Source organism: Squalius cephalus (genome assembly GCF_949319135.1).
Source record: "Squalius cephalus genome assembly, chromosome: 17".
In the NCBI taxonomy this organism is placed as follows: Eukaryota; Metazoa; Chordata; class Actinopteri; order Cypriniformes; family Leuciscidae; genus Squalius; species Squalius cephalus.
Window position 1 is genome coordinate 33,895,261 of NC_137138.1, and position 22,238 is coordinate 33,917,498.

The 22,238-nt window shown below is 44.2% G+C and overlaps 2 protein-coding genes across 3 annotated transcripts in view; both read right to left on the reverse strand.

Annotated features, from left to right (window-relative positions):
• Positions 1–9,683: 9,683 nt before the first annotated feature.
• Positions 9,684–11,754, reverse strand: LOC307144276 (uncharacterized protein). The gene is made up of 6 exons (XM_079846531.1): positions 11,575–11,754; positions 11,317–11,411; positions 11,091–11,141; positions 10,326–10,683; positions 10,109–10,246; positions 9,684–9,843 (listed from the first exon to the last, which is right to left on the reverse strand). The coding sequence occupies exons 4-6, from the start codon at positions 10,642–10,644 to the stop codon at positions 9,743–9,745; spliced, it is 558 nt and encodes a 185-aa protein (XP_079702657.1). The 5' UTR covers positions 10,645–10,683; positions 11,091–11,141; positions 11,317–11,411; positions 11,575–11,754; the 3' UTR covers positions 9,684–9,742.
• Positions 11,755–16,613: 4,859 nt separating this feature from the next.
• The window catches only part of hspa4a (heat shock protein 4a), a 31,516-nt gene continuing 25,891 nt past the window's right edge, over positions 16,614–22,238 (reverse strand). For both annotated transcript variants that reach the window (XM_079847100.1, XM_079847101.1), the window contains 6 exons: positions 21,295–21,450; positions 21,051–21,176; positions 20,850–20,957; positions 20,643–20,762; positions 18,962–19,123; positions 16,614–17,425 (listed from right to left, as the gene is read on the reverse strand). In XM_079847100.1, coding sequence (XP_079703226.1) covers positions 17,243–17,425; positions 18,962–19,123; positions 20,643–20,762; positions 20,850–20,957; positions 21,051–21,176; positions 21,295–21,450 — 855 coding nt within the window. In that variant the 3' untranslated portion in view covers positions 16,614–17,242. The remainder of the gene's footprint in view (positions 17,426–18,961; positions 19,124–20,642; positions 20,763–20,849; positions 20,958–21,050; positions 21,177–21,294; positions 21,451–22,238) is intronic.

The following is a 22,238-nucleotide window of genomic DNA, read 5'->3' on the forward strand; positions in this document are numbered from 1 at the left end:
ACTTGGTTCCCAGAGTTAATGCAGCTGTCAGAGATAGCTCCGTGGCCAATTCCGCTGAGGAGCGACCTTGCGCAGGCGAACATGACTATCTGGCACCCCCGTCCCGACTTGTGGGCCCTCCATGTGTGGCCACTCAACGGGTACCCCAGGACCTCCCAGAAGGCGTCCTGAATACTATTACGGAGGCTAGAGCCCCTTCTAGGAGGCACCTCTACCAATTTAAATGGGCAGCGTTCTCCAGCTGGTGTTTAGCTCGGGACCTCAACCCACACACTTGCGAAGTACCAGCAGTGCTTTCCTTTCTCCAAGAGCTGCTGGATGCGGGACGCTCCCCTTCCACGCTCAAAGTGTATGTGGCAGCTATCGCAGCCTCCCATGTGCAGGGCGACGGCTCGTCCTTAGGCAAGAGCGACCTTATAGTTCGCTTCCTTAAAGGAGCCAGAAGGCTTAACCCGCCTCGACCACCTTCAGTGCCGGCTTGGGACCTTTCACTGGTTCTACGAGCTCTTAAGGGACCCCCTTTCGAGCCACTTCAGTCGGCTGATTTAAGACGCAGATCCTTACGTAACCTCGGTTCCCTTAGAGATAAGGGAACGAGTACTGCGTTGCCTTGCCGTGCTATCTGCCTATATCAGGTGCTTCGCTACAGTCGAATAGACCTGTCATACGGCGAGTCTTTTCCCTATTTATACTCTCCTGACGCATCCAAATTGGATATGGTGGCCGCCCTGACGATTTATGTAAGACACCACAGACATGTTGTCCGTGCGGACCAAGACGTGGTGTCCCGCCAGATATGGGAGGAAGGTTTTTTTTTTAGGGCTAGAAAAACTGTTCTCATCTCGAGGCAGTTGATGTGAAGGCGTTGCTCCGAGCTCGACCAGAGGCCGGACGCAGGCCTGCCCTCGTACAGAGCTCTCCAACCGGAGTTGGAAGCGTCTGTTGCAATGACCCTCCTCTTTGAGGTCAAGCCCATGCTCACACCCTGCTGGAACCAGCCGGTGTTCTTCCAGGGGTCCAGGGCTTTGATGCAGCGCTGGTTCACCCTGATATACATAAGGACCGAGCGTCATGCATGGGATGGTACTTGAGGTGCCAGCCGTAGCGGAAGAGGACGCAGACACAGTAGGCCTAGTTGGAGTACTGACGATGCTGAAGCCATAAGGCCCAGGATCCTCTGAAACGTTCGGAGGGGAACATAGGTGCCCTCTTTGAACGATGCGGCGAGCCGCTGAATCGAAAACTGTTCCCAGGAACGTGATACGTTGGCTGGGGGACAGTATACTCTTGGCAAGATTTACCCAGAGCCCTAGACATTCCAGATGGCTGAGGAGCCAGGCTTTGTGAGTATGGGACTCCACCTCTGACTGAGTCAGTATGAGCCAGTCGTCAAGGTAGTTCAGAATGCTCATTCCCCGCTGTCTTAGGGGGGGGAAGAGCCGCACCCATGCATTTCGTGAAAGTACGAGGTGCTAGCGCCAGTCCAAATGGTAGGACTGTGTACTGGTATGTCTGCCCCTCGAAGGCGAATCTCAAGAATGGCCTGTGGTGGGGGTTCACTTGGATGTGAAAGGACGTATCTTTTAGATCCACTGAGAAGAACCAGTCTCCTGGGCGAATTTGCGCTAGGATGTGTCTGGTTGTAAGCATTCTGAATGGCCGTCTCATGAGGGCCCTGTTCAGATGTCTGAGATCTAAAATGGGCCTCAAGCCGCCGTCTTTCTTCGGAACGAGAAAATAACGTCTGTAAAACCCCGACTCGCTCTGAGATCTGGGAACTAGTTCGATAGCCCCTTTCGCCAGCAGACATGAAACTTTGGCGCGGAGGACGTGAGCTGTTGTGCTACTTACTGAAGTTTGGATAATTGAAGTTTGGATAGCGCGGTGGTCTGCGGGCGAACTGAAGCGAGTAGCCGCGCTTTATAATGTTAATTACCCATTTTGAAACTCCGGGGATGGCTTGCCATGCCAGAGCCCGCTGAGCTAGGGGTAAAATCATATCTGACGGTGGAACGGCCAGACTCGGGGGCCCGAACCGACATGGACTTATGAGAGAAATTTTGCTCGATTTGTGCATCTCGTGGGTCGCTGTAAAAACAGCATTTGGGTGCAGGGGTGCGTGACAAAAGACGGGCCCATGTTCTGCATTTATTACTGCTCCAGCCACCTGAGCTGAAGAGGGGGCTGTGAGAAGCACTCGAGCGATCTTCGGGGCTGGTCCGGCCGCGGCGGGACATAAACTCCTCTTTAAGCTGCTAGGACGGCTTCTTGGGCTCGTGGTCGAGCGTCAGCTTCGGCCGGGGACCTTGGCGCTTGGGGAACGGGTACCGTTTCGCTGGCTTCAGATGTTGGCTGGTCTCAGCCGCTGGGCGGGGCTGATGAACCTGATGCAGTCTTTTCTGGCTGCGGCGTGCTCTTGGGGCGCTGTGAAGCCGAACTGGAGCGCTTTGGAAGGAAGTGCTTCATAGCACTGGAAGCCTTTTGAGCCTCGGTGAAGCGCTCAGCGAAGCTGCTGACGGATGGGCCGAAGAGACCAGATGTGGAGACCGGTGAGTTGAGAAAGGCGGTTTTGTCCACGTCCCTGATCTCAGTTAAGCTGAGCCATAGATGGTGCTCCAACACAATCAGGCTGGCCATGTTACGGCCGATGGCCTGAGCAGTGGTCTTAGTAGCCTGTAGCGCCAAGTCCGTCGCACTTCGAAGGTCCTTGAAGCTGTCTGGGTCAGGTCCTGACTCGTCCATAGCGCGAAGGAGTTTCGCCTGAAACACTTGAAGTGTCGCCATGGTGTGAAGTGCAGAGGTGGCTTGGCTGGCGGCGGCATAAGCGCGGCTTGCCATAGCCGAAGTGTTTCTGCATGGCTTAGACGGGTGAACCGCTTTTGACCTCCAACTTCCAGCAGTGGGAGGGCACAGATAGGCAGCGACCGCTTCTTCAAGTGGCGGGAGCGTCATGTAGCCTTTTCCTCCGCGCCGTCCACAGAGGAGAGCGTGGTGGAGAAAGTAGAGCACGTTCGCGCTGACAAGGGCGCGCGCCAGCATTTAGTGAGCTCTTCGTGGACCTGGGGCAGAAACGGAGCAGCGTGTTGGCGAGGGGCCTGTTGGTGCCCCGGCAGGTACCACTCGTCGAGGCGGCTTCTAGTGGGTTCAGCTGGAGAAAGCCAGTCGAGACCCAGCTCATCGACAGTGCGAGTCATGACGCGGAGAAGTTCGGCTAGGAGAAAATTTACTAGGCCTACACTCAAAACATTCTATAGGTTGTGTAAAAAAATAGGCTGTTGTCTGTGGTTTGTTCAATTACTTGGAGCTTAGGCACTGCATTGGTTATAGCCTGAAATTGATATTAAAGGGATACTTCACCTCTGGAAAGATGAATGTGTATTTAAAATAGGTCATTTATGTAGAAGAAATGTGAAGAAATTTTTGAATTCGGAGCTTTCTAGCCTGAGAAAAGCCAGAAAATGTATTTTTGGCTTATGTGGATGAAAGACAACAACTCCCAGAATGCACTTGCTTTGCTGCCCTAGGAGGCCACGCCTACCGGTTAGAGAGCGCAGTGGAAAACAACAAGAAGGTTAGGCTACTAACTTAGTGAGTCTCCGTGAGGAGTTTGCCCGTGATTTCGAGATAGCCCAAAATGTCCGGGATTCGGCTTTTGCGTTCTACAGTCGCCATTCATTATGTTTACTGTGGCGGGCAGGACGAGGCTGACGGCCGCGGGGTAACGGCGTGAGGCCGGTGGCGTCATTACTGAGACGCGCCGGGTCTCGCATCTCTCACGGAGGAGCGGGAATTTTCTTAGCAATGGTAAAACGCACATCAACCGATCACTTGTTTAGCGTTCATGTGAACACTACATACAGACTCACCAATCGGAATGAATTGAGCTAGATTGAAACAAAAGGTGAGCTGCATGTAAACAATGAATGGCGACCGCAGAACGCAAAAGCTGAATCCCGGACATTTTGAATGATCTCGCCCGCCGGACAAGTCCGGGAAAAGGAGGATGGTAACCCCTACTATCCAACCTCTACTCGATTTCTGTTGAGACATTCAGATGGTAGAGTCAGAATTTGGCGTAAACAGAATGAGAACATGGATCCATCATGCCTTGTTACCACTGTGCAGGCTGGTGGTGGTGGTGTAATGGTGTGGGGGATGTTTTCTTGGCACACTTTAGGCCCCTTAGTGCCAATTGGGCATCGTTTAAATGCCACGGCCTACCTGAGCATTGTTTCTGACCATGTCCATCCCTTTATGACCACCATGTACCCATCCTCTGATGGCTACTTCCAGCAGGATAATGCACCATGTCACAAAGCTCGAATCATTTCAAATTGGTTTCCTGAACATGACAATGAGTTCACTGTACTAAAATGGCCCCCACAGTCACCAGATCTCAACCCAATAGAGCGATCTTTGGGATGTGGTGGAACGGGAGCTTCGTGCCCTGGATGTGCATCCCACAAATCTCCATCAACTGCAAGATGCTATCCTATCAATATGGGCCAACATTTCTAAAGAATGCTTTCAGCACCTTGTTGAATCAATGCCACGTAGAATTAAGGCAGTTCTGAAGGCGAAAGGGGGTCAAACACAGTATTAGTATGGTGTTCCTAATAATCCTTTAGGTGAATGTACATTTACATATATACATGGGTGATTCTCCAACTACAGGCACTTTTGTGTCCTTGGCCTTTTTTTGTAAATAAATAAACAAACAAATGCACAAATAAATTGTCATTATGAAGTTCATGCTCCAACATTCTAGTAACTACCAAATCTTGCCCCTGTTTTCTTTTTTAAATGTTTTTGCAAGGCTGTTTATTAGCAGATTTTGCAGTTCTGTTTCATTCTTACTGACCGCCAGAGGCAGTGTAAACACTATGGATTATCGCAGCGCCAGCTAGATAGGTCGAGAAAATATACCAACAAAGTCACGTGGCGTGACGTATGCTGAGCCCTGGAGGTTTATAGGCTACAGTAGCTCAGCACTCTTTTATTCGCGCTGTCAAGTGCAGCTTACAACAGCAGCGAGATTCGTCCTCACAAGCTGTGACAGCGCGCGTCTACGCCATTTCAAAGGATTTGGATTAAATTAACAGCACTAGTGCTTCGTCTGTAACACTCTGTGCCTCTCGGTGCAATCCGGTGGCTTGTGTTTTTCCGCGCCTATGAGTTAACGGTCTCCCGTTGACATATCTACTCACATTTTTTGTTCCTCGGTTCAATCCGCCGGCCATTTTAGACATTTTCTCTTTTTCGTGAGATATTTGTTGGTATTACCTGTCAGTTCACCCGAGGTAATTGTTTTATTTTATTTTAATAAATTTTTCATCCCGCTTAACTTAACCTTACGGTGCTATCCGAGGGTGTTATTAGCGAGTAACTATAGCTCACAGCTCGATCGCCACTGGTTTTCCACTGACTTGTAAGCTGTGCCCTAATAATCTTCTCCCTGATGACGGTCATGACATCTGCCCGTCGTGTTTGGGTGTTCAACATCTGCGAGAGGCTCTCACGGACCTGTGCATGCACTGCAGCCTTTTGCCTATGTCGGAACGACGGCTCCGTCTTGCCGAGTTAGACCCTAATTCAACAGTGAAACTTGGGCAGTTAGATGTAGCCCCTTCGCGCACTCGGAAGCACAGGGCGTCGGCGGCAGCTGGTGCTCCCCTCCCATCTAAGAAGGCCAAATCGCGAGGTGATGAACATTCACATGTTGAGAAAAGTTCACTTTCTATGATGGTGTCGGCGCTTTGAAGATGACACAGGAGGATGAAAATGTTCAGAATCAGGGAGCTGGGGAAGAGTCTCTTGATTCCCCTTGTTTTTCTCATCGTTCAGAGTTTGATGTGCTTTCTACAAGTGCTTCAGATTCCTTTTTTCACGATCATGGGGTTACTATGGATGTTGCTGCACAACCATCACCTCAGGCTGTTTTCACTGGTTACCCAGCAGTGGAGGGGTCTAGTGGGGGGTCAGTTCAGTCGTCTGGACAAGCCCAGTCCTCCTCCGATGATACTTTGGCTGTGCTTCGAATGGCAGTTGCTCGTCTAGGACTTGATGAGTCACCTGTCCAATCTGCCCAAACAAATGTGTTTTTCAGACAGACCTCAGCTGCAACTTCTTTTGCCATGCCACCATGTAAGGATTTTGTGGCTGAATTCTCAAATGCTCTCACTGGTCCTGGTTCGCCTAAGCGGCACTCAAAGATTGCTCGAACGCTAGCATCTATGGCTGAAGCAGATTCTATCGGGGTGGGTCGTGCTCCGGAAATAGAGCAGCCTGTGGCAGCTTTGGTGGTGTCTCCTGATGAGGCTCTATGAGGGAATGTGCAATGTCCCAGTGCGCAATGTGGTCGTACAGATTCCTTGCTAAAAAAGGCATGAGTCTGTTGCCTACATTACTCGAGCAGAAAACACAATCTGCCAGTTACTTCTTGCTGCCACCAGTACGCTGGAACCTGCAAATGCGGATCCCTCTATTTCACAATTTCTGCAAACTGCTCTGTTGGCAACAGGCCATGTGACCCGCGAGCTGGGTAGTCTTACAGCCACGCTTCTGGCAGCCCGCCACCAAGTATGGCTTGCCCAAGCACGACTGCCGGAGGACTGTAAGAAAACCTTGAGAGATCTTCCATTTGTTCCCGGGCATCTTTTTGGTCCAAATGTTCCGGAACTATTGGAAAAGAGGGTAAAGCTGTCTGAAGCCACTCGTCAACTGACACAGGTGCAGCGCAACCCTACCTTTAGGATGCCAGCGGTTCAGACCCGACATCACTATGCCACATCGGAGCAACGTTTCCGCCGGCACGCTACACCTCAGTCACAGCCCCCTCAAAGACCTCGTGTTCCTGAAGATGCGAGAGTTTTTCGCCCACCTCATCGACAGTTTCCAGGAGGACCCCGTCAGCGTCCCCCCGCGAACATTAAAAATCGCACACATAAAGCCTGAGACAGTCAGGCCGGTGGTCGATCGTTTTTCAATAGATCAACTGGAGTACTGGAGATCCAACACAGCAGACCCCTGGGTGTTGGCGACTCTGAGCAGGGGATACACTCTACAGTTTCGACGCCGGCCTCCCAGATTTTCAAGAATTGTTCCTACGATTGTCAGAGACGCGGCTTGCGCAGTGGCTCTCTCTCTGGAAATTTGTTCACTGTTAGAGAAGGGAGCCATAGAAAAAGTTCATCCCCTCGTTCAGGGAGACAGGTTCTATTCAACATAATTTTCTTGTTCCGAAGAAGGACGGTGGTTTCCGCCCAATTCTCGATTTGAGGCTTCTGAATTTGTTCCTTAAGGTACTTCCTTTTCGAATACTGCGCACAGCCGATGTTCTTCGGTCTGTGACTGCAGACGATTGGTTTGTAAGTGTCGACCTGAAAGATGCATACTTTCACGTCCCAATTGCTGTACATCACAGAAAGTTTCTGCGTTTCAGTTTCCTGAATCAAGCTTACCAGTTCAAAGTGCTACCCTTCGGCCTTTCCCTTGCTCCTCGCGTCTTCACAAGGTGTGTGAGCGCAGCTCTGTCTCCTCTTTGGATGAGAGGTATGCGTATTCTTCCTTATTTGGACGACTGGCTTCTCTGTGCCCCAACAGAGCAGCAGGCTGTACAAGACTCCAGACTGCTTTTGAGACATGTGCAGAAGCTGGGGTTTTCTGTGAACGAGAAAAAGAGCCGTCTGATTCCATCACAGACCACTACGTTCATAGGAATGACCCTGAATTCCTGTCTAATGTCACGACGTTGGACTATTTCCTTTAATCTTCTTTAAGCGCAATGGAGCAAATGTGTCTAAAGAGAGAGTTAAAAGTTTCTGTCGCAATATTGAGTTCTTCTAAGCTATCTGGGATGCTGAGATGATGAAACTGATCAGGAAGATTATTAATAAAGCAATCTTTAGTGGCTTTGCAGCCTTGGCTAAATGAAGTTTACACGAGACTAGATAATGATCTGAGATGTCATCGCTCTGCTGCAGAATTTCAACAGCATCAACACTGATTCCATGTGACAATATTAGATCTAGAGTATGATTACGACAATGAGTAGGTCCTGAAACATGTTGTCTAACTCCAATAGAGTTAAGAATGTCTTTAAATGCCAATACCAGTGCATCTTTTTCATTATCTACATGTATATTAAAATCACCAACAATTAGGACTTTATCTGCAGCCAGTACTAACTCTGACAGAAAGTCAGCAAATTCTTTGATAAAGTCTGTATGGTGCCCTGGTGGCCTGTATACAGTAGCCAGCACACATCTCAAACGTGATTTATGATTTACACTATATATTGTTACATTAAGCACCAACACTTCAAAAGAATTATATTTGAAACTAGACTTCTTAGTAATTCCAAAAATATTACTATAAATTACAGCAACACCTCCCCCTTTGCCTTTCAGACGAGGTTCATGTTTATAACAGTAATCTTGCGGGGTGGACTCATTTAAAGTAATGTAATCATTTGGTTTTAGCCAGGTTTCTGTCAGACACAGCACATCTAGATTATAGTCTGTAATCATATCATTAACAATGAGTGCTTTTGAAGTAAGGGATCTAATATTTAGCAACCCAAGCTTTATCATTTGCTTATTTGTTTTATATCTGTTTTTTTATTTGTTGAACATCAATTAAATTTTTACCCTTTGATGGGTTTGGAAGTTTTTTGTGTTTTCTAATTCGGGGAACAGACACAGTCTCTATATGATTATATCTAGGTGAAAGAGGCTCTATGTGATGGGATTTATCTGACCTCGGTGACGTGAGACGGCTAGCAGACGGTCGGTTTAGCCAGTCTGTCTGCTTCCTGACCTTAGCCCCAAGTCATGTTTGAACCCTAAGACTATGTGCCATATTACTAGAGAGAAGAGCAGCACCATCCCAGGAGGGATGAATAGCATCTCTTTTCAACAGGTCAGGTCTGCCCCAAAAACTTTTCCAATTGTCTATGAATTCTATATTATTTTGCGGACACCACTTAGACAGCCAGCCATTGAGTGAGCACAATCTACTAAGTATCTCATCACTCCTGCGAACAGGAAGGGGGCAAGAGCAAATTACAGTGCCTGACATTGTACTTGCTTTGGATGCGTGTCTCTAGTTCTGAAATCTTCTCCGTCAGCCTGACTATCTCCATGCATTTATCACATGTAAATCTTATGCTGTCAGAGAAGGCTATGCTATACATGTTACATGAAGTGTAAGTGACAGTAAGAGGAGAAGATGACATGACTCACCGTGTTTGTTGACTGATCCTACTCACCTAAGGCTTGATGAACTCGTAAAAGGTGCGAGTGAGTTTGCGAACAGGCTAGCGAATTACTAGCGTGTTGTGCTAGCAATAACGATTTAGATTGAAGCTAGCGATGTCAGGTTAATGTGTGATGTTGAGTAAGCTATATTTAGCAGTATAAACAACAAGGAATGATAGTAAATAATGATTCAAAACAGAAAGATATACGAAGCGTACAGACGCAAGCCAACTCAGCAGCAGCAACAGGGGCAGAGCAATCGATCAGACAGGAGCAATCGAACCCCTGATAGATTTCTATGAAACCCTGATAGAAGACGCTTTGCAGAACATCCACAAACACAAGGCCCAAGGCCTTTGAGATAGCTGCTGGTTGGGCGGATAGAAATTTTCAGAGCCGAATTAGTACAGAGGCAATCGAGCAGGCAGAATCTTTAATCATGGCAATCCATCAGGGACGCTGGAAAACGTGGAAGGACAACATCTTCATCTCTTTGAAGGGGTTTTAAACCAGTCATGGTGTAAAATGGCATCTAAGGTGATCCCTGACCCTCTGACATTAAGTTTCTCAAGAAGATCCAGGCATTCTGTCAAAGTTTTCAGAAGACAGTTGATTAGTCACGTTTGTCCTTATAGACTTTGAGAAATGTAGTTCATGTAAAGTCATGTTACCATGAAATACACAGCATTTCTTGCTGTTACTATGATATTGTCTGGATGCCCATAAACATTTATTCATTGCTAAACATTCATTGTCAATCCGCTGTGTTTTACACTTTGCTCATCATTGACACTAATAATTTTACTGAGCTCTATTTGTTATTTCCATTTCGTTGTTGTTGTTGGTCTCACCTTTGGACAGATGTGACCTTTGCCAAAACCAAGGGCCTATTCTTGTGACCAGGTGATCCAGCAGTTTGCGTATGTCGTTAGTCGCGACCCACTCAGCGGACTCTCTGACCGCTGAGTTTAATATGGGTTCATCATCACCTGTAAGAACACATTTCCGGTGTTTAGTAAAACATCATCAAACACATCAACAGGGAACGGTGTCGAGAAGTCGACTCACATCTTTCTTTGAAGAACAGTGCGTCTCCGAAGTTCGTCAGCTTGACTTTCAGGGTGTTTGGGTAGATGAGAACGTTCAGCATGTGTGTTTTGTGATAAACACCATGATCCAGGCAGTGCTGCAGCGCCACAACGAGCTGCTGAACGATGTATTTCACTGCGTGTTCCATCAGGGAACCTCGACTGCGTTGGTAGAACTCATACAAGGTCATTCTGTGATGTGGATCTTCCAGAACCAGGACGTCTTGATCTTTCAGGACATACATGCCATATAACTGGTTGATATGTGCGCTAGTTGGAGACTTTTGTAGCATAAACATTGCTGCTGCCTCTCGACTCAAAGGTATTGGATACCCCGGCTAAAGAAAAGAGATTGACAGAAGGTTAGTTGACTCCTAACTAATCTCTAATCTCCTAACTAAAGGCCCAGGATACTTCATTTTCCATCTCGTGAGCTTTTCAAAGTAAACTCTTGGGCTGCCCTGACTAAAGAGTAGTCATTCATTCAAGCCATTAGTTGATTAATCGCATGTTTATATTAATTTAATTACTTAAATATATTTGGGGATGGGGGGGGGGGTTGCTAAACCACATACTTTGGGCTTAAAGAGTTAATTAAAAATGAAAGCAATGTACTTTACAACTGATGTTTCTAGGCTTTCAACTATATCTTATACTGTCTACATACAGGTGTATCAATTACCAAATTACAATTTAATAAAACGGTTCTTGGAGAATTTCATGAAGAATAAAGTTGTCAACTTACCAATTCCACCAGCTTCTTAGGCTGGCTCTTCTTAATACAACGGATGATCACCTAAAAAATGAAGAAAATTGTTGCAAACGTAAGTAATCTGATCCATTTTTGTTTGTGTGCATGGTAATCTACAATCTTTACATTTCTGATCAAAACTGTACACACTGATGTTAATGTCAGGACTGAAAGACTAAAGATAGAAGGAAACAAGAGGGGAAAAGTTTGAGCAACATACTCGTTTCTCATCCGAGATTCGAACTCCCTTATAATCACTGCGATCGCATCTGAATTTCAGCTTCCGTCCCACTTCATAAAGAGATTTAAAGGATCCTGAAAAACACACGTTTGCATGTTAATATACAGCATGAGACTGAACTCCAGAGCAAACACACCTGAGATCAGGTGAGGAACCGACAGGAGTAGAGATTAAACTAAAGTCAGAAGCATCAGGCTGAAATGGAGATGAATCAGAGTGATAATAATAAACACTCACTGTCTCTCCGTATGAAGTCGAGCGGGACTATGGATCTGTCAGCCTGGACTAGGACTCGAGCGGGGCGGGTCTGTCGGCCTGGACTCGAGCGGGGCGGGTCTGTCGGCCTGGACTCGAGCGGGTCTGTCGCCCTGGACTCGAGCGGGTCTGTCGGCCTGGACTCGAGCGGGTCTGTCGGCCTGGACTCGAGCTGGTCTGTCGGCCTGGACTCGAGCGGGTCTGTCGGCCTGGTCTCGAGCGGGTCTGTTGCCCTGGACTCGAGCGGGTCTGTCGGCCTGGACTCGAGCGGGTCTGTCGGCCTGGACTCGACCGGCCTGGTCTCGAGCGGGTCTGTCGGCCTGGACTCGAGCGGGTCTGTTGCCCTGGACTCGAGCGGGTCTGTCGCCCTGGACTCGAGCGGGTCTGTCGGCCTGGACTCGAGCGGGTCTGTCGGCCTGGACTCGAGCGGGTCTGTCGGCCTGGACTCGAGCGGGTCTGTCGGCCTGGTCTCGAGCGGGTCTGTTGCCCTGGACTCGAGCGGGTCTGTCGGCCTGGACTCGAGCGGGTCTGTCGGCCTGGACTCGACCGGCCTGGTCTCGAGCGGGTCTGTCGGCCTGGACTCGAGCGGGTCTGTTGCCCTGGACTCGAGCGGGTCTGTTGCCCTGGACTCGAGTGGGTCTGTCGCCCTGGACTCGAGCGGGTCTTTCGGCTCGACACTGGGTGTGTGTGGAAGCTCCTGCGACGGCACAAAAGCACACACTTGGGTTTCGTTGGTTTGGAAGAGCCGTTTCCCAGCATTCCACTCTCTCAAGACGCCAGCACGGAAACTCATCCATCTTGATTGCTTTTCTGCAAACAACAATATTGATTAGAAACGTGTTTTATTAGCACAGATTACAGCTGAGTGATTGTCCTCATGTACAGCTGCTTTATGTTGCTAGTTCAAAACAAATGGGGGAAAACATTTGTGAAAAAGGATGCTTTATTCATATGTTATGCTATGTCCTCTGTAGTGGACACCGGGACTCAGTTGTTTAAATATAAAATGAATTTGTTTTAGGAGTCATTTATTTTTCATTCACCAATCAATTTTTAGGGTTCAGGATTTTTTCTTTTCTTTTCAAACTTTGTATAATTGATACATGAATTGATATGCCATTTTACATTATGCAATATGAGGGTAAAATGGCCATAAATGTCATTCCCATTCAGTACAATGTATCAATACACTGTATCTAATTTGCATATTTATGTGTTCTTGTTGACTTTTACTATCCCATGGGGAAATTTTGTTGTAATGAGTTTGAGCTCCCTCCAAAGATTCTCTATTGGGTTTAGGTCTGGAGACTGGCTAGGCCACGCCAGAACCTTGATATGCTTCTTACAGAGCCACTCCTTGGTTATCCTGGCTGTGTGCTTCGGGTCATTGTCATGTTGGAAGACCCAGCCTCGACCCATCTTCAATGCTCTAACTGAGGGAAGGAGGTTGTTCCCCAAAATCTCGCAATACATGGCCCCGGTCATCCTCTCCTTAATACAGTGCAGTCGCCCTGTCCCATGTGCAGAAAAACACCCCCAAAGCATGATGACTGTGACCCCCATGCTTCACAGTAGGGATGGTGTTCTTGGGATGGTACTCATCATTCTTCTTCCTCCAAACACGTTTAGTGGAATTATGACCAAAAAGTTCTATTTTGGTCTCATCTGACCACATGACTTTCTCCCATGACTCCTCTGGATCATCCAAATGGTCATTGGCAAACTTAAGACAGGCCTTGACATGTGCTGGTTTAAGCAGGGGAACCTTCCGTGCCATGCATGATTTCAAACCATGACGTCTTAGTGTATTACCAACAGTAACCTTGGAAACGGTGGTCCCAGCTCTTTTCAGGTCATTGACCAGCTCCTCCCGTGTAGTTCTGGGCTGATTTCTCACCTTTCTTAGGATCATTGAGACCCCACGGGGTGAGATCTTGCATGGAGCCCCAGTCCGAGGGAGATTGACAGTCATGTTTAGCTTCTTCCATTTTCTAATGATTGCTCCAACAGTGGACCTTTTTTCACCAAGCTGCTTGGAAATTTCCCCGTAGCCCTTTCCAGCCTTGTGGAGGTGTACAATTTTGTCTCTAGTGTCTTTGGACAGCTCTTTGGTCTTGGCCATGTTAGTAGTTGGATTCTTACTGATTGTATGGGGTGGACAGGTGTCTTTATGCAACTAACGACCTCAAACAGGTGCATCTAATTTAGGATAATAAATGGAGTTGAGGTGGACATTTTAAAGGCAGACTAACAGGTCTTTGAGGGTCAGAATTCTAGCTGATAGACAGGTGTTCAAATACTGATTTGCAGCTGTATCATACAAATAAATAGTTAAAAAATCATATATTGTGATTTCTGGATTTTTTTTTTTTTAGATTATGTCTCTCACAGTGGACATGCACCTACGATGACAATTTCAGACCCCTCCATGATTTCCAAGTGGGAGAACTTGCAAAATAGCAGAGTGTTCAAATACTTATTTTCCTCACTGTATAGTCACAGTTAGCTAAAAATGTATTAATTTAAACAATGTAATAATTTAATGCAGAAACAATGAGCTCATTGAAGTAATGAATACTTGTTTGTTAACAAATGATTATGACATTTAGAAAATATAGCATTGGTGCCAAATTTAGCAAAATACTCCTCTTATAGCAATGTTAACGTGCTATGGTCATTAAATGGCTTTCCTGGGCTAAACGTATGTTCTCCAGCTGTTTTATTGACCATTTCCAAGGGGGAAAAACACTGAATGATCGATATTCTGTATGAGACATAAACATCTCGGTAAGTTGTAGCCTACTGTATCTTTCAACATACCAATCGTTCATTCGTGTTTATTTACTATTAACTAGTAAGAGTAAGAGATGATCGGTTCACGTGCGCCAGCGATCTGTAACCTCACATTACAAGCGCCAAAACGATATTTATTGTGTGAATTTCTCAATAAAATTGACAGAATTTGAGCGGTTCATATTTGTTTCATATCAAAAGTAACTAGAGCTGTCTTGTCTGTCTGTCCTCTTCTTCGCGATTTTTCTCTGCGTGAGAGCGTGTGAAATATGCATAGAGGAAATATGTCAGTTGGCAGCCCTGGAGTGTGTGTGTGTGTGTGTGTGTGTGAAAGCACCTGAGGTGTTGATCCCCCACGCGACTCTAGGGGGAGCAGGAGCTCCACACTCCTCTGCTGTGTTTCTCTCCTCAACAGCGCCACTCAGCGGCTCCTCCAACACTGCACTGCAGATCTCCTCATCCACTGGGAAGTGTTCAGACATCGTGCCCTCTGCAGATCCTGTACTTTATCACTGTTTGATTAACTCTGAGTCTGAGTTTCTACAATGTTTGACTAATAACTCTGAGTCTGGAAATCGCTGCACTGACCTGAACAACTCGCCCTGTGACGTCATATGGAGCAGGCGCTGTCTGTGACGTCACAGCGGCTGCTCTGGGCGCGGCCGATCGATCGCCGCGAACACATTTAAAGGGACATTCACCCAAAAACAAAAAAGTCATAATTTAATCACTCATGTCGTTCCAAACCAAGCGTGCCGCACAAGCCCTGAAAATTGAACCCAAAACGTCTCGATCGCCCCCCCCCCCCCCCTCCCCTCGGTGACTGGTCCTAGTATAGGTCATAAACCCCGCCTCTCCGTGTTATTCAACGGGACGTGAGACCAACTAAACAATTAAATTGCACTTCAAATATCTTTTTTCCAAAGGTGGTTTCTTTCATTTGCTGTCGTTTTTATCACACTGATGCAAGTTTAAGTGTTTGTTTCTAAAATAAGTTTGTTTTTAGTTAGTTATGCGATGCTATAAAAACGGTGGTGTAACGTCATGATTGACAGCTGTGATTGATAGGTTCTCTGAGCAAAGTAGTCACTGAAGCACCAACGGACATTTTTTTCGGGATCTTTGGAGGACTGAGGAGATTGTACTTTATTTTAACAAGCCTCTTGTCATACTGCAATCAATTTTTTAAAAAGTGCACTCAGGGAGAGTGCATTCTGCGAGAGTGAGGGCGGAGCGTTGATTTTGCGGCTTTACTTCCTGCTCACTACTACGCAGGTCTGGTCCCGAGATCGCTACTGGCAGACTCAAGAGCACCTATGTTAAACTTCATCAGCTACTTTGACTTCAAGAAGTACTATATAGTGTAAACTTGTGAGTCTTACTGACGATATTAGCATATCTAAAGGGTCAAATAAACATGTTCATCCCTTCATTTCAAAAGTAACACTATAATAAGTGAACTAAAATGAGTTAATGCATTAAAGTCCCTGTGGTGAAAATCATGCTTTTAAATGTTATTTGTCTATGTGGTGTTTTTAATATGCTTCAAGACAAACCATGTGTAAATTCATAAGTCGACACCATTGCTGAGTATTTCCTCCTTAAAACTGCAATGAACCAAAGACAGTCTCAAAAACACGCTTTGAAATCACTGGTGTTTCTGACGTCACAAACTACCTTGTAACCAATCAGATCAACGTGTGATCGTCAACCAGTGGATCTCTGAGCTGAGTGAGTGAGTGGAGGCGGGGCTCATTTGCATATTCATAGAACCTACTAAATGAGGCAAGGGTGTCGAGTTACATTCAAGCTATTTTAAGACATGATGATTTTTTTTCAAGGAAAAAAATGTTTAAATATGTCATTTTGGTGATCGAAGAGGAGTTTTATGGGATAAAATGATTGACTACAGGGGGACTTTAAAATTCACACAGTATAAATACATATTTGACTGCTTAGTTAAGATGCATACTTTTGGCCAGTTAAAATTGATTAGAATTTTATCATTTATATAAATTATTTTTAGGTATTCAATGTATGTATTGTATAATTCTTTTGGTGACATGTCATAAGGTTTTTGTACCTTTTGCATTTCCACTTCAGCAAACGGCTCAAAATACCTCCACATGATTTTATTTCAACTCAGTAAACTGACAATATAATTACACTAACAGTGAACCAGTATGTACATCCAATATCTCATATGAGTTATACATTCCAATAAATCCTTGTCTGTATACCAAAACGAATGGTTTATTTATAATTCTCATTATTTATGACTGGATGGACACCAAAGCATGGTCTCCATCATTCACACAGGTAGCAGAGTAGAAAAGTAAAAGTAAAACTAACATGGCTAAACCCAAAAGTGGCCAGAGAATGACGCACCTTTTACAACCAAATACTGCATAACAGTAACTCTACGTTAACATCCAGTGCAGCGCGTCGCCTCTGCCTCGAGAAATCTTCTGTCAGCGAATCTTCCTCTGTTTCAGTGCTTCTGATGTCTGGAAACTTCAAGAATTTCACGTTTGAAACGCAACTAATTTTCAATGCCAATAAACTTTCCCAATAGTAGAATAGAAACAGAAACATCTTTTCACTAAACAAGCTCATCTCACTTTATAATCCCGAAAGCCTTTTTTTTTTCTTTTTTTTTTTTCAGGAAACGGGGGGGAAAAGCAACAAAGACAAGTTCTCTTCCTATACATGTTACATGTTTTGTTCCCAGTTACAAAAAATATTATTTTTTTTAAACAGTGAAGCACAAAGAAAGAAACATGCCACCAACAGCAAGAGAACATTTGCTGGATTGGGTAATGTTTTTTAATCCGAACGCAGAGGCGTATAAGAGGAGTTAGTCAATGTCCATCTCGGGGAGTTTGGCGTCTGGTGTTTCTGGGACTCGGCTCTTCTCCGGCTGGGTCTCTGATTCCCCCTGTCCGTTAACGGGACCGTTCTGTTCGGCTGCTGTCTCCTTTGGAGGCTCCACTTTGGGCTTAGGTTTGCTGACGATATGATTACAAGAAGAATACAGCTCCTGTATAACAGAAAAGTTGCAGATAGAAGATTCAGACTAGGGGTGTGCACGAATATTCAAATTTTTGATCTGTAATTATTATTCAAAACATAAAATACTATTCGAATTTTACTACGTTGCTTTGCTGGCCGTAAATGCAGTAAATCCATGATAAATCCCAACCAAGCACTAACACGCAGTTATAATAAAATGCACTGGGTGGCGCTGTGGAGCGTGTTAAAGGGGTGGTTGATTATGATTTGACTTTTCTAACTTTAGTTAGTGTGTAATGTTGCTGTTTGAGCATAAACAACATCTGCACAGTTACAACGCTCAAAGTTCAAAGCTCAACGCTCAAAGTTCAAAGAAATCGCTTTTTAAGGACTACAACAAACGGCTGGTAGAGACTACACCACATTCCTCCCGGGTTAGTGACATCACCAACCCTAGAATTTACATAAACCCCGCCCCCGGAACACAATTTATAGATTATCAAGACAGAATATGCTAATCAATGACTAGAAGATAACTACACATCAGCTGCATAAATTCATCAACTAACCATTCAGAAATGTTATCTACATGTTGTCACTTCTTGAGTCTCTCCATCTTTCTGACTCCGGTTTTAACGTAAAAGGCTAAAAGTTTTTGAAAGTTTCAGGACATGAGCTGTTGAAGCTCCGCCCACTGTGCCGGGAGCAGCAGCTCATTTGCATTTAAAGGGACAGAGACAAAAAACGGTGCGTTTTTGCTCACCCTCAAAAAGTGACAACTTTAACATGCTACATAAAAATATCTAAAACTATAGCTAAAACTTCACATACACAATAATTGACGCAGTCTGCTTTATTTATTTTTTTTGTTGCTTGAGCTTAAATGTTTATGTTCTTTATATTTTTTGTTTACACATATTATTTAATGTTTTCAACTAATCGTGAGCTTGTTCAGAAATGCACTTAAAAAAAATAACTTCTTTCTCATTAAACGTCATTTAAAGCTGCAGTCCGCAGTTTTTCCTCTCTGTCGCCATCTCTGTTCGAAATCTGCAATTGCAGTTATTCGCGGAATTATCAACTTTACGTGGGTTGTGATTGTCATTTGAACCTTTCTGGATCTGCCATCAAACTGATAAGTTTAATCATATCAAGTGCTGTGAGAAACAAATCTCCAACATCCTCATGGCCTACTAGCCGAGACTCTTCTTTATGTGGACAGATGTGACGCAATGACGCAAACACATGCTCGAATTTCCCGTGGAAATCCACCAGTACCACTGGAGTTAAAAACATTATTACAAGCTTACCGTTTTGAATGGAGCTACGGCAAGCAAAGAGTGTTGAACACTGGCTGGTGATGTACTTGCTCAAACATTTATTTTGGATAATTTTTAACCCAAAAAAGTTACGAACTGCAGCTTTAAATAAACAAATATTCGAATATTACATTTTTATGAGCCCAAATATTTGAATACAATACTTTTGAAAAATGCTTATCCCTAATTATGACATGTATGGACAATCCATAATACACATATCAAGCGTTTTGTGAAGTTTGTACCTTGGTTTTAGCCTGAATCTCATGGGCTTTAACTGCTGGGTCCTGGCTGAGACTCTGTTTGCTCTGCAGGTTCATTTTGTTGTTCATCCAGGTCATGGCTTCATTCACCTGCTTCTCCACCTTCATGATCTCCAGCTCCTCCAGATGATCATACAGCTCATCCTGAGTTGGAGAAATGGGATCAATGCAAATCTTACAACTGGGGTTTAAAAGACAATGATTACTCAGCAATATTATCAGTTTAAGGCGAGACACCCCAGGTGTTTTCTGAAATTGTATGTTTAAATATGCAAATTAGGCATGATCTAATTAAATATGCACTAATTTGCATACATTTCTAGAACAAAAATCTGAACATTGGATAAAGTCAGATTCAAAATTCTTGTTTCATTTTTTTTAAATATTAGAGTCAAAGGTTTTTACAGAGGGGATTTTGGATCTCTATTTATCACTAAAAATACCGTCAACAGCCAAAAATAAATACATTTTCGTCATTTTTTTAGGAATAAAATGTTGAATAAAATCAGGATAATTATATATGAACAAACCCCTCTGTAAAAACCTTCAGAATATATACAAGAATAAAACTGTAAAGTTTGGTGTATGTAAGTGTTACTCGAGTGGAGATTTCTGGCTCAATGTAGGAGGAAAAAACGGCCTTTAAAGATGTATACTATAATTGAAATCTACAGACACAAATAGACAAAGTGCTCTAAAAAATACAGTTAAAAGTGTATTTTTCTGTCCACTAGTCTGAAAAAACACTTTATGAAAAGCCAAAAAGCCCAAAATCTCAAAACTGACAGATGGATGAAAAAACACAGTTTTTGCCTGTAGTGTCTCGCCTACACTAATGGATGAGCTGAACTGAGCTGAATAACGAATCTAACTTTACAACATCAACACTTTATTGAAATGAACTGAATCTATGTAGAACTAAAATTATATTAAAGGATTAGTTTACTTCAGAAATGTCACTAATCAAATGTAAAATAACACTGCACTTTATAGATAAAATATACATTACAAACACAGTTACAAAAGTTATTCATTCGAGAACGAGTGAATTTTCTCTTTGTCTTTTGTTGTTTGATTAGTGTTATTATAGAGACGACAGCAGGAATATTAGGCTGCTGTCACTTTAAGAGCTGCACGGATCCAATACACTGATACACACACTCCTGCAGCACAGAACACAGCGAGCGAGACGTCGGTTTAAAAGTCATATCGAAATCGATAAAGGACTCGATAAGTTTATAATTTTATAACTAGTATCCGATTCCTGACTTCAAGTCTTCGAGTTTCGATTCCCAACCCTAGTAACAACACCAGGCCGTTTGCACCCTCTTGCTGGCCTTTGTTATAATGCATAATGTACATAAATTCATTGTTTATAGTATATTACATTATGTGTTTAATAGTGTTGTTCAGTAAAACCATATGATTACTAGCTTTTGATTATAATTTTTTTGTATCAGTTATTATTGCCTCATTGTTAGTATACATGTACTTCAGGTCTTTTTAAAGGGTATTCACTTCGGTCTATTTTTATTACCACATTGTTTTGCATTTCATGATTTTGTGAGATTTTTCCAGTCACATTTTGTCATTAAAGATAAAATATCTTTGTCTCGTGATCCAAGTGTATCGTCACACCACTATTCACTTGACAATTGATTACCTTTGCCTTATAAGCCTCTACAACTTTCATGTACTGCTGGATTTGCCTTCCGAGCTCTTCCAACGCTTTTGGCCGCTCCTCGTTCTCAAAGTATCGGTTTTGAATAGGCTGTCCCAGTTTCTAGGAAGAAAGAGTTTTTGTTCATTCATTCATTCATTCATTCTTTCCAACAGGTTAAAATTTGAACAAATCTACATGCGCGTTTACCTTCAACTCAGCCAGTTTATCAATGTATACTTGCTTCTGTTGGTCCTCTCCTTCTTCATACAACCAGTTTTCAGTGTCCTCCAGTTTTAAGGAGAAAGAATCTCGTTCCTGAATTGAAAAACATTGCTTAATTAATAAAAAACATCAGTTATAAGTTGCATAGGTATCTTTAAGAATGAACAAACACATGCAGACACTCACAGCCTCACTGACAAAGTTCTCCAGCACTCCATGCAGTTTGTCTCTCATTTCATAAACGTACTCCTCCACATAGTTCTTTGCATCGTTCCTTTCCTTCTCCAGCTTATCCTGCATTATCATCTTCCCCTGTAGGCAAGAACACAGAGTCAGACCCTGGGATTTCTCCTACAGAAGATTAATCCGGGGAGCTGATCACTGTGGTGCAGTTTCAATGCTTTCATATTTCTTGAGCTTTGTGCGATACCTCGTTCTCCACGAACAGATTGAGCATGTCGCTGGCCAGCTGCCACTGCAGACTGTTCTCGATGGGCAGATCCACAATCTTTGTTTTCACTTTGGCTTTCTTGGCCTGCGGAGGCTGATCGTTCTTCTTCTCCTGTTTGTTGTCCTCTGGTGCAGTCTAAAAGTGATTATGGTCACAGTGAATTTCCAATGGGAACATTAAAGGAGTAGTTCACTTCAGAATTAAAATGCCCTGATAATTTACTTGACCGCACGTCATCCAAGATGTTCATGTCTTTCTTTCTTCAGTGGAAAAGAAATTAAGGTTTTTGAGGAAAACATTCCAGGATGTTCCTCCATATAGTGACTTCAATGGGGTCCAACGGGTCGAAGGTCCAGATGTGAGTTTCAGTGCAGCTTCAAAGTCTCGACACGATCCCAGCCGAGGAATACAATTATATACCTTGTAACCACAAATGCTCGTCTTATACTCGCTCTGCGATGCGCCACACATTACGTAATCACATTAGAAAGGTCAGGCGGACAGCAAAAACCGAAAAGCTCAATTTTTTCCTCCAACTTCGAACTTCGTCCAACATCGTTGTTTTACCTTTTATTTATTTAATTTTTTTGTAACGGGCGTTTGACTTAGTCATTGCTCTGTAAACACTAGGTCAGTTTTTCCGCCTGCGTCACGCCTGACCTTTCAACCTGATTACGTAATGTGTGGCGCATCACGTGCAAGACGAGCATTTGAGATTAAAATGTATATACTTTTTTTTTTTAAATACCCACGGTTTGTCTGGTTAAGACTCTTATTCCTCGGCTGGATCGTGTCGAGACTTTGAAGCTGCACTGAAACTCACATCTGGACCTTCGACCCGTTGGACCCCATTGAAGACACTATATGGAGAAACATCCTGGAATATTTTCCTCAAAAACCTTAATTTCTTTTCCACTGAAGAA

Excerpts from the sequence above, each read along its gene's own strand:
- LOC307144276 (XM_079846531.1), bottom strand. The coding sequence starts at position 10,644 with ATGTTTATGCTACAAAAGTCTCCAACTAGCGCACATATCAACCAGTTA. Across the intron at positions 10,247-10,325 it reads ACTGTTCTTCAAAGAAAGAT|GTGATGATGAACCCATATTA; the intron begins GTGAGTCGACTT and ends GTGTTCTTACAG. Across the intron at positions 9,844-10,108 it reads AAGGTCACATCTGTCCAAAG|AATGCCTGGATCTTCTTGAG; the intron begins GTGAGACCAACA and ends AAACTTTGACAG.